General features: G+C 42.2%; 1 protein-coding gene across 3 annotated transcripts in view; it reads left to right on the top strand.

Annotated features, from left to right (window-relative positions):
- LOXL3 (lysyl oxidase like 3) overlaps positions 1 to 12721 on the top strand; it is a 180102-nt gene that overhangs the window by 129446 nt on the left and 37935 nt on the right. For all 3 annotated transcript variants that reach the window (XM_029595924.1, XM_029595915.1, XM_029595906.1), the window contains one exon: positions 6879 to 7033. In XM_029595924.1, coding sequence (XP_029451784.1) covers positions 6879 to 7033 — 155 coding nt within the window. The remainder of the gene's footprint in view (positions 1 to 6878; positions 7034 to 12721) is intronic.

Raw genomic sequence — 12721 nt, 5'->3', positions numbered from 1 at the left:
GTGCTCCAGCGGCTTTGAGAAGTAGAACGGTGAGTCTCTGCGCTGGAAGATGGCGACCGCGGCCAGGATTCAGCCTTTTTTGGTGGGCCAATCTGTGGTTTTTACTCCCTAGGGTGTTCTTTTTTATGTAGCTTCCTCTTTTCAGATTCGGGAGAGGGAAACGTGTCTTTTGCTTTGGAAGGCATGTCTAGTTGCAAAGAGGGCCATTCTCTTGCAGTGGCGTGAACAGAACCCTCCGAGTTTTTGGCTTTGAAGGAATAAATTACATGCTTTAATGCAAATGGAAAGTCAAACTACTGCATGATCGTTTAAACGTAAATGTACATTTATCAATGTTTGGCATCCTTACTTGCAAAGATTATCCCCTGGGGCAAGAAGTGCACTAATCAACTATCCCTGAGTGCTTATGTTTTTGTTGCATGATCTCTTATAATGCACCCTATATTTTTCTGTTGTAGTCATTTACAAGGATGAGAGGGGGGATGGGGTGGGTTCCCTTTGGGAGGGGTTCATGTACAAAAGTTTGCCTTTGAACACATGACTGTACACAGTTGATGATTTGACGTGCTTCAGAATCATGTATGTCAAATATTTGTGATATTTTCTTTAATAAACAGTTTTACATAAAATGTGCATAGTAGAAAATTGTCCCTGATAGCTTGGTCATGCCATTATCATGCCTGGAAACCCAAATACATTTCTAAACAACACGACCAAGTTACTTGTAATCTTATCAGGCTGAACTAAGCATGCTCAGTGCTGTTTTCTTCTTGGCTCCTCCTGCTTGCTTTCAAACGTTATGCAGGTAAGCCTGGTTCATGGGGTGTCCACTGAGGGAAGAAGTGGAAGAACTATTGGACTTGAGGAGTGGAGGTGAAAGGAGCAGAAAACCGGCATGCTTGTATATCTAGAACTAGCTGTTTTCTGTGCCAGTAAAGGGTCTTCAAAGAGTGATGTGAGCGGACATGGATGGGGGGAAAAAGGGAGCATGGAAGGGGACACCCAAGAGAGAGATCTGGCTACCATGATACTGAAGGGCACCGGCATCTGACTATTCCCCCCCTGTGACTGCCTTGTAGTATAGGCACTGGAGTGGCTGCACCACACAGTCTAATAGTGCCTCAAAGGTTAAAGAGACATTTATTTATGTACATGTGTTAGTCTCCCATTTCTAAAGAACTCTGGGTGGTAAATAAATATAAAATATTAAAATATAATACAGTATCCGGTTCAGTTATAAATGAACATTATAATACAACCAATTAGCAATTCCATCATACATACATGGAACAGTATCCAAACCAAGCCTTCAGGGATGAAGAATAAAATTCTTATCAACAAAATTGTCACATGATAAAACCAAGCCTTGTAAATCTACGTTAATGTAAGTAATCACTTCTGATTTTCATCTCTTTTGTCAAGGCATTCCACAAACTAGGTGCTGTGTTAAAAAAAAATGCAGGTTTCTGCCTACAGACATATTTATTTGATATGCCTAGAAGAGACGCAAGGCGGATTACAAAGAAAGATATGAGTTGGGATACATGTGTTTGGGGATGGCGGGGGGGGGGGGAACAGAAGAAGATAAAACTAGGAACTGAACAGTGCAAAACTGTATAGGTAGCAATACACGATGTACATTGATTTCATAGTGTAAGGAGAACCACATATTTGCCCTTTACTAATGTAGGAACCCCTGTAGTGTACAGTCAGATGTCTCAAGAGACCCTGCCCCTGCTAGTGAGGTCAGTGTAGGTAAGAAGTGTGACCCTCCCCACTGGGAGGTGTCTTACTGTTGATAAAACTCCTGCACCCATGTCAGGAGTGAGGAGAAGGTGGTATGCCAATCACAGCTTAAGGATGCCACCTCTCACAGAGTGATGCCATTGGGTTTCCCCCCAACCACAACAGAAGTGAGACCTTCTCACAACCGAGGAGTGTTGAAAGAGAGGAATCCCAGTCCAGAATAGGGATTTGGAGTTGCCTAGTACTTCCAAGAAGGAAAAATGTTTGGGGTTGAACAGGGAGAACCTTGAGAGATCTGGAGTGAGGAAGTAGTTATCAGGAAGTAGAAGTGATTGAAAGTCTTCACCTGACTTGTGAGAATTCTTGGAGAAGATTCACTGAGAAGAGATTTTGTCTTTGGTGGGAGTTTGAAAAAGGAAAATTGCCCAGCTGAGGAAGGAGTCCTAAGGAGTTCCTGGAAGAGGAGTCAGCCAGAAGCTCACCAGAGTGGCAGAAGCTGCTGAGATAAAGGAGGAGACCTGCCTTCAGAGCAAGTACCTGGGAAGACCCAAGGAGAGAGGGTTCCTGTCCAAAGAGCTAACTTGTTTTGGAAGGGTAGTTTATTGCTTCTAAAAGTGACTGAGATTTCTTTTTCTTTCTTTTTTGTGCTTTTTGGACTTTGTTGTACTGTTCGGTGTGCTAGGCACTGGTGCAACATTAATTTCAGACTTTGTTTTTCCCGCCATTTGTACCAATACAGAATTATTATTTTTAGAACAATGGTGTCCGTATGGTGTTTGCTGACAGTGACTGGGCTGATGAGCAGAACAGCCCCATTAAGGAGAAACCCCAAGGGCCTTAAAAGAGAGACAACTTCCTCCCCTCCCCGTGCGGGAACACTGGAAGGTCATGCAGCTTGCCCTTTGCTATGAGCTTCCCTGTGCGACCCAGTGCCAGAGCTGCATTAGGACAGAGGCTACAGTAACATAGAAACATAGAAATGACGGCAGAAAAAGACCAAACAGCCCATCCAGTCTGCCCAGCAAGCTTTCATATACTTTTTTTTTCTCATACTTATCTGTTACTCTTGGCCCTTATTAGTAACTTTTTGGTTCTAGTTACCTTCCACCCCCGCCATTGATGTAGAGAGCAGTAGTATAGGGAGAATACCTAGCAGTAAGTAAACAAAGGTAGGAGTAGGCTTGAATGTCTCTGTCATTGAAATTGTCAGCTCAGTGTGCTGCAGCAGTCAAAAAAGCAAACAGAATGTTAGAAATTATTAGGAAGGGAATGGTGAATAAAATGGAAAATGTCATAATGCCTCTGTATCGCTCCATGGTGAGACCGCATCTTGAATACTGTGTACAATTCTGGTCGCCGCATCTCAAAAAAGATATAGTTGCGATAGAGAAGGTACAGAGAAGGGAGAGCAAAATGATAAAGGGGATGGAACAGCTCCCCTATGAGGAAAGGCTGAAGAGGTTAGGGCTGTTCAGCTTGGAGAAGATCTCATTTTCCCTCTTTCATACGCTAATTGTCCCATGAACCCATATGTTTGTTTCTCTTCCAACCCTTTAATCAAATCTCGCAGGGAGATGATCTCTCGCTCTCTCTTTTTCTTCCTATGTGAGGCCCAGGCTATAAGGTGGCCCCTCAAAACAGCTTTCAAACAATCCCAGAGTATTGTGGCTTTACTTCCTCTGTATTATTAAAATTGAGGTAGTCTTTAATTGTTATCTCTGTTTTAGCACATATCCCTTCATCCCACAGAGGTAAATCATTTAGTCTCCAGAGCACCTCTTTCACCCTAAATTGTAGTCCTTGCAGTTCAAATCTGTCTAGACCACACTCTGTCTCTATTCTTACCACCCTTCCCATCAACACTGAGTCCAGCAGAATCATACCAATCCTGGAATGCTGTACATGAAATGTGGACTTTAGTAGTAAGTGTAATTTGTATTGTATGTCTTATTTGTATTTTATGTGTTATTTGTATTTTATTGTTGTTTGTAATTTCATTTTGTGATTATGTACATCGCTTTGAAAGATTTTATTGTAAAAACTGGAAAGCGATTACGTTTTATAAATAAATAAATTAAATAAGTATAGTTCTTACTAATAGGGTTCAACACTCTCCAAATATCTATTAAACCCAGTGTTCCAACCATAGCATGTAACTGTTCCCTTTGCCAGCTTCTGTGAAAACACAACTCTGGCAGAATTGTCAAGTTCAGGTTTCATTGTGAAAATAAAGTCTCCCCCTATTATTACTGGGCCCCTTGCAAATAGAGTATATAATCCCAGCACCTGTTCAAAAAAGGACCCTTTGTCGCTATTCAGTGCAGTAATTAACAACCTATCAACTTTAATATTCAAAAAGATAAACCTTCTTCTTTGCCCCTTTAGACAGCCAACACTTGCACTGACAATGTTTTTTTAAACAAAACGCCCATCCCACACAATACACTGTTAGGAACTGTGCTCCAGTTATATTCTATAGGATAGTCTCTCATCCATTTTCCTCAAGTGGGTTTCCTGTATTAGAACTAAGTCTGCCCATATCCTATGAGCTTCCTTAAATGCCAGTTGTTGCTTCATAGAGATATCCAGCCCTTGAACATTTAACAAAATAGTTTTACCGACTACACTGAAACTGTACTTTTGGGTTCGGAACATCTACTGGCCCTACCCTACACTTTATAACCCTTCATCCCCTCACCCCATCCCTCACATTCAAATTGCCCTCCCCCCTCATCTCACCCTTTTTTCCAATTGTCCCCTCCCCTCACCCCAAATTCCCTATCAACTCCATTCATCCCTGCCATCCATATTTTGTCAGGAGTACCCTACAGAGGAACAACGCCCCGACCAGATGCCCCCTCCACTCCAAAATGAATCACAACATCAACTCTCTATCAGATTCACATTATGAAATAAATAGTTACCTAAGCAAAATCACATTAATTGGGAAAAGGAAAAAATAAACAAAACATACACATTACTGTGTACCTGGATTCCAACTAGGAGTCCTTCATCTTGCCACTGTATTTCTGCCATTTCTTTTTTGCATTAAAGATCAAAGCAAGCCAAAGCAGACATTCCTTACATCCGTCCCAATAAGTCATTATTTGTTGCCACGTTTTATTTCCCGCCACCACTTGTTCCCTTTTGGAGAAGTCTCTCTTTGGAAGCGGTGCCAGCACCATTTTATCAGTTTCTGCCTTAATCCTGTAGGAGTTCCACTCCAGTTCTCTGCTTTCAGAGTGTCAGCAAAGAGCCACCCACTGTTTTTACTCTGAAGTATTCCTACTTATCGAAAAGGACAAAGCAAACAAAGAGAAACCTCCATTGATATCCATTATTTTCTGACTTCAGCAAATAGCTCTTTCATCATTTTCAACGCCCTCTGCTTTCACAGGGTGATAGGAGATAAGTCGTTAAAAATGTCCAGCTTGTTCCCCTCCTAGATGAAGATTCCTTGCATTCATGCCTTTCCCATCATCTGTTCTTTTAGAGGAAAATCTTGGAAGCAGACCACAATGTCCCAAGGTAGATTACTGCGATGAGAGCTCAGTGGTCAGTATGCTTATCAATGAAGATTCAGATGCCTCTGACTCCCCACTAACTAGTGGGGCTTTGCATATTTTTTGTATCATCACCACACTATCCTCATATTCAGTGGTTTCAGGCAACCCCCACACTCTAATATTGTTCTTTCTGGATCTATTAAATATCTAGATCTTCTAGTTTGTCAGCAACCTCCACATTGTCAGACACCCATGATTTGACTGACCATGCAAGCTCTTTAACCTGGTCCTCATGATCCTCTATTCATTGCTCCATTTCATCAAGCCTACCGCCAATCTCCACCCCCTCTATCTTCAAATCCAAAATCATAGTTAACACCTCTCCTTTGATAGGAGAGATCACTCTTTAATTGTCCAAACCAAACTTTCAGCTCAGAATACCTCTGCGGTCCAGCTCCTGAGCACACGCCTCCTTTGCTTTCTTCCTCCGACTTTGACATATCCTTTTCCCCCCATGGCCTGACTTTTAAGTGTGCATTTAGCCCCTGCTTCACTTGAGTTGAAATAACGCGTTTAATTTCAGCCATGTTCACCCCCTGTACAGGCTAATATCAGTCTGGGAACCTATTTGCTATTTAATGTAACCACTTATTTTTGTTAATTAAGCATCATCCAAACAGCACTTACATTTTTAAGTGGCCTTCTAGGTCCATTACATCACTTCCTCTTGTGAAGGTTCAACTTTCTATACATGTATGATAATGGTCAGACTATGCTGGGTATTGTAACATCGTATATTCCTATCTTAGTTCGTTTTTTGATTGCAGATTTTTTTTTATGTATGCTGCCTAGAATATGAGATAGCATGGGATGTGCATTTTATAAATAAATAAATAAATAAATAAATAATGTTCCTTGAAAACAAACTGAAATGTTTTGGGTATTTTCAAGCAAGTTTATTTTTGGTTCATTCCATTTGGAACAAACCAAAAGTAGTCTTTTTGGTTCTGAAAAACTATTTGTTTTCAAATGAATGCACATCCCTATTGTCTGGCTTGGAAACAGGCCTAAAGTTATTCAGTTAATTTAGCTGGATAGAAATTAAAATTGCCTAAGTTAGCTGGATAATTTAAAACTGTCCCAGAATGCCCTCAGATCACCTCTTTTTTTTTTTTATCCGGCTAGATTTTAGCTGGATAATGACTTATCCGGTGAAAATCTAGCCGTATAAGTGGCTCAATATTCACAAAGTTGTCATTTAGCTGGCTACTTTGTGAGTTATCCAACTAAATGGTTTTGAATATTGACTCCATAGGAAAACTACTGTTGACTTTTGGATTTCCCTTCAAGTCTTGACCACTGAGGATCCTCTTAGCTAATATCATAATTCCTTGAACCTGGTCTCTGTTTTTACCTCCACCATCTCACTGGATGGCTGTTCCATGCATTCACCATCCTTTCTGTAAAGAAAACTCTTTGTTATATTTTAATACTGAACCATAGAGAAACGGGTTTCATGGAAGTAGTCTTTCTCTCGGTTAGTGTGACCTTTAATTGTCTTCTCCATCTGTTGCCTTGCTACTTTGCCTTTTCACATTGCTCTTTTTTTTTTTTTGTTCTTGGCAGGAATGGGTCCTATTCACCTGAATGAGGTGCAGTGTACAGGTACGGAGAAGTCACTTTGGGACTGCCGATATAAGAACATCACGGAGGAGGACTGCAAGCACTCAGAGGATGCCTCTGTGCGATGTAACGTCCCCTATATGGGCTTTGAGACTACGGTCAGAGACCTTTCATTCTTTCTCTGTCTGAACTCCTTGGCACTTCTAACAGGGTCGTCAGATAGCTTTACAGCATCAAAGATAGGCTGAGACAGTCCTGGTTTTGTCCCACTGCATGCATGGACATGTAGTTCTGGTTTTCCTAAGACTAGCCGGGTTGCACATACATAAAAAATCAGGACCAAGTTGGCTTTTCCTTAATAAGCTTGCATGATCTGGTAGCCCTACTTCTAGGCATATGTCTTCACCTGTCGTTGCATGACTGATGCCATCTTGAGGCAGCCCTGATGATCAATGAACTTGCACTTTAAAGTATTCTTTAATTTAAAAGCAGGAGTATATGTACATCCCACATTGCATAGGGAATGGATTTGTTTTAAACACAGGCTAAGATCATTGAGGTATACCGCCGCAGAGATGGTGATCCGTTGGCCAGTCACTGTGTGCTATACCTTACTTACAAAAATTGTTTGTGGGCATGCCTAGTTATAGTAAAAAAAAACAAAAAAAACCCCAATGGGGTGGGGAGAAGATGCAGATCCTTGCAGCACTCTCATGTTATCAGGTTATGCTGCAATGTATAGCACCTGCATATCATATTTTCAGCAGGTTGCTTCTCTAGGATCACCAGTGCAGTCCCTATTAATTCCGCAGTATTACTATGTCTATGTAAATTTGTTAAATCAACAGATATGAGGAAAGGGCTAAATTAGCTAGATTGGTGCATTTCACTCCTGGAGTGCGCCCAAGATTCTGAAGTCCTGTTTTTTCTTCTCCTTTGTCTCTTGCCCATATTACTCTGCTCTTATACCGGGCATGGCATAGACAACGAGATCATGGCTGCACATGGGCAGTGAGAGATGAAAGCACAGCTAACACCAATTCAAGCTTCAGCATACACACACACACAATGTAAGGAGAAACAAGAGCTGCCAAGGGACCCAGTTCAAGGAGAGAGACTTTTGGCCAGTTCTAGTTTTTGAACTTTCAGCCCAATACATTGTGGTATATGCAGTTCCACTGGCAATTGTAGTCACTTTTTGGCCTTTTATATGGTTAAGATACATGCACAGGATCTGAGATTGGCTACTTATTGGCTGCTGGGTTAAGATTAAGAACCTGTACAATATTGGGGGGGGGGGTGGGGGGGAGAATTAACATCCTGCCACCCCCATTGGGGATACAATGATGTAATTATTGCCAAAGTAGGAAGATTAAACCTTCTGCAAAAAATAAAAAATGCGTAGTTCCAGCTTCTACCATTTGAAATCAGCACTGCAGGTACCAGAATGTATCACTTGGCACTTTTGTGAAACTCATCGGCTGGGTCTATGAAGACGAGGCCAGGGCCAGCAGCATTCAGAGCAGCGCTGGTGGCGGTCATGGGCATAGGAAGGCACACACAGAGTAAAAATGTGAGGGACCCGGTAGAACACTGCAACACAGCCAGTGTCGGCTGAGGCTGAAAGAGGAAATCAATAGAAGGTGGACACCCAAGCACCAAGGCACATCAGTAGTGTCAGCTGGAGCCCTCGAACAAGACGATCATCTGAAGGCTGGAGGGTTCAAAAGACAAATTACCAGTTTTCACTTCTGAATTAGGTTCAAATCTACTCCAGAGAGATGAGTTCAAATCTACACATCTCTGTTTATTTCCCACTGGACAAAAGTCCCAGTTACAAAATCCCTGTTATGGAATTTGGTTGACTTGAATGGTCACTGCACAGAATGGTCACTGCTCCATACAGCACTACATATGTTTATACAAACACTCCTACTCTATGTTGTTTGTATAGACATATGCAGTGCTGTATGGAGCTTGCAATCTAGTCAAGACAGACAAGATAAGACAAAACAAATGAGTGTTTCAAGAGAAGTAGTATTTAAGATTTCAAGCAAACTCATGTGAACAAGGGTAACTGAGGGCACAAACCATTATAATAGGGAAAAGCTACAAGAAATCAGGTCTCTTCCTTGCTAAAAAAAAATCTACATTAAAAAAAAGCAGAAAGCAGGATGTGTAGGTGAGAGGTGGAGAGGATTGGAATTCAAATAACCCAAATGCTTTCCTTTCCTTGCCAGCAACTTAATTCCCTTAAAACAAAAAATATGACTCCTGCATTTACATTTACAAAACACTGTGGAATTCGGTTGCTAACTTTTCAGCAACAGGAAGAAGAGCAAGCAGGCTTGCAAAGCAGGAAGTGGTGGGCTTTAAGGAATAAACTTCAGAAGGGAGCTGGTATACAGTAATGCAAAAAATTATCTGATGTGGTTTCCTGTGGCATTTGTCTATGTTTGGAAACCTACTTAATGACCTGATTTACTAAAGCTTTTTACCATCCTGTCTTTAATGGGGAAAAAAGTTTTAGTAAATCAGGACCTTCGTATATTTTTCTCATTCTTTACAAAGGAATTTGAAAGGGGACACTTTTTTCTTTTTTGCCTCCAAACACCATCAACACACATGAGCTTCCCTGTCACGGGGGAATACTTTCATGCTCTTGTCCATCTGTGAGCTGCTTATTCTGTTTGCACAGAGGACCGCCAAGCTTTCTCCATCAGGCTCCTCCCTGACTTTGGTGCGAGCACTGGCGCTTACAGCGGCGCGTGACGCTAGACAGGGAGTTACCGTCGTCACATCTCAGGGGCAGGAGGTTGGTTTGGCAACCACACAGGAAAAGAATAGCAACGGGAGACGAAGGAGAGCAGGGAGTAAGGACAAGGCATCAATTTATAAAGAAATGCACGAGGGCAAGACTTAGGGGAACATTTTAAGGAGTTATTACAGTATTAATAGGGGGGTTTCTGAAATTTCTGTGCATGTACAAGTATTTATATCTAGGAGTCTTTGTATACATGGAAGTTTCTGTGCATGTACAAGTATTTACATCTAGGAGTCTTTGTATACATGGACGTTCCTGTGCATGTGTCTTATTTGTATATTTAGGTAGGTCCATGTGCTTTGCATGCACAGATATCTCTGTGTTGTTTCTGACACAATTCAGAATTGTTTGAAATGACCATCAGCACAGTGAAGTGGTAACCTCACACCTAAGAATTATTTGTGTGCTGCCTGTCTGTTGTGGGTGGCGATTATGTCCCTTGTAAAGAACCTGTACTTCACCTGTCTTTTCACCAGGAACAGCCCAGAACCCTGAGACTCAGTTGGAACAGCTTTGCACTAGTGTTGCAGACCCAATGGGCCATCTCTTAACGCTAACCCGTGCACATGCATTTAAAGTGCTGCTGTAGTTGTATGCTAGATATGCGTAGGGCATTGTATGAAGAGATACAATCCTGCTAGCAATGATTGTTTAGCTGGGCAATTTAAAAAAAAAAAAAATGTGCGGGCAGGTGCAAAGTCCCTGGCCACCTTCACCCACAGATTTAGCAGCAGTTCTCAGAGCATGCCTCTTCCTTGAAAACTGCCCTAGGGAAAGGGAAAAAGAAAAAGATCCGCAGAGATTTGCCCCTGCTGTACCATAGGTACCTTTCTGGCCAAAGCGACATGTGTGGTTTTGAGAATGCAAAACTATGCATCTCACTGCCTCTCATGGCTTAAGCCGGCCCTGGGAATGCCTCCTTGAAAATACAGGTAAAAGTAGGTTGTATCATCCACAATGTGCCTACTCTTACATACCGGGTGAGCGGGAGGCATTGTTTAAATCGTCCTTTTGCCCTTTTACTTATATACAAATAGCTTCGTATATAGGCAAATGGCTTTTGAAAATTGCCCTCTAGATCATATGGACTGATTTCATATTTTTTTTCTAATCAGAGTTTTTTCAGTTAAAAATGAAAAGCAGAAACCCTCGGAATAATCTACACCCTGACCACTTGTCCAGCACTAGAGCAAGTACCGCAACAGGCCGTAATCATCATCAGGACGCATCCTGTGCTGCTCAAACACAGTCCACGACTGGAGAACAAACAGAGTGAATGTTCTGCTTTCGTTCACCGGGTGCTGGGTGTTGACTATTGAGCAGCGTTCCTGCCTGGCTTAGCTTTTTTTTTGTTAGGCAGCCAGTCGTCTTCTCCTCTTTTGGTTGGCCCTCCAATACCATTGGAACTGTCCTTTGCTGGGGGTTTTACCGCCATGAACCTTTTTTCATAAATACTGGGGGGGGGGGGGAGTTCAATTCATTTCTGCCTCGCACGGCCATTGTGTGGCAATCTCCATCAAGGGGACGCAGGCGGCGGCTCCCTGTGGAACATGATACTCGTCTGTCAAGTGTCTGCTCAATAGAGGTCGATGCTGTCGAGCAAAGGTTGGGACCCATTTCCCCCTCTAGTCTCTATCCCCTGCTCCCCCTTCCTCCCTCCACCCACTCCCAGGGGCTATGAGCACTGTCTTCATGGCATCCCCAGCACCGGCCAGTCCAACGAGCAGAAGATGGGGCTCGGGCATCAAACCTGGATCGCTTCCATAGGAGCAGGGAGAGCTGCCTCGCTTATGTAAAGATAAGCAGAAAAATATTTAACAGAGATGTGTTCTTTTTGCTATGGATAATTCTAAATCATTCATCTGTAGCCCACAATGAAGTACCACAGAGAAAAAAGAGAGAGCAAGGCACTTGGGGGTTAAGAACCCAGAAAGAAGGAGTCGGATAAATAAATAAAACAGGACCTGAGCAGAGCTGATCTATGCAAAACAGCTACTGTCTGCAATTTAAAAATCTGACCACCTCCTACTTCTTTATCTAAATGCTCAGCGGTTATTCTCCCTATCACTTCTATAATATCCTCTTTTACTCCATCATCTTCTCCCCCTCTAAACATTCACACACACACTCACTCATACTTTGTCCTGTCTTCTCCTTTCTTTGTTTCCTCTCCCTTCGCAGGTCCTTGCTTTCCTTTATCAACTCTCCATCTCCTTTCATACCTTCCTGTTCCCTCTCCTGTTTCCTCTACAGTTTCCCCTTCTAAGCCATCCTTGTCTGCTTCTACTCATTTCTCCTGTTTCCCCTTTCTTTGCTCCTTCTCTTCTTAAATCTCTTCTTTGTCCTTTTCTCATCATCTCATGCCTTCTACCCCAAATCAAATAAGCCTGATACTTCACTTTCAATACACATCCAGCATAGCTCTCTCCTTCAACGGCAGGGAAAATTAAGAAAAGATGATTTATATTCAGCATCAACCAACAAGGAATGAATTACATAGTCTGGGTAAACAGATAAGCATAGGAGTAGCTGGCTTGTTACGGCACTTACTACCCCCGAATCAATTAAGCCTGATACTTCACTTGCAATGCACATCCAACATAGCTCTCTGCTTTAATGGCAGAGAGAATGAAGAAAAGATGATTTATATCAGCATCAACCAACAAGGAATGAATTACATAGTCTGGGTAAACAAATAAGCATGGGTGTAGCTTGCTTGTTATGGTGGCTACTACCCCGAATCAATTAAGCATGATACTTGACTTGGAATAAGTATCCAGCGCAGCTCACTGCTTCAGCAACAGAGGGAATTAAGTAAAGAGGATTTTTATTCAGACAACCAACAATGGCTGAATTGCACATGCAGGATAAACAAACGGGAGTAGCTTACTTATTACGGTGGTTACTACCCCAAACCAATTAGCTAGATACTTCACTTAGATGCAACTCCAGCACTGCTGTCTGCATCGATGGTGGGGGTGGAAAGGAATTGGAACCAAAAAGTTACCAATAAGGGCCCTGA

This window comes from Rhinatrema bivittatum, chromosome 1 (genome assembly GCF_901001135.1).
Source record: "Rhinatrema bivittatum chromosome 1, aRhiBiv1.1, whole genome shotgun sequence".
NCBI lineage: Eukaryota > Metazoa > Chordata > Amphibia > Gymnophiona > Rhinatrematidae > Rhinatrema > Rhinatrema bivittatum.
This window is presented reverse-complemented; position numbering and strand designations above follow the sequence as displayed.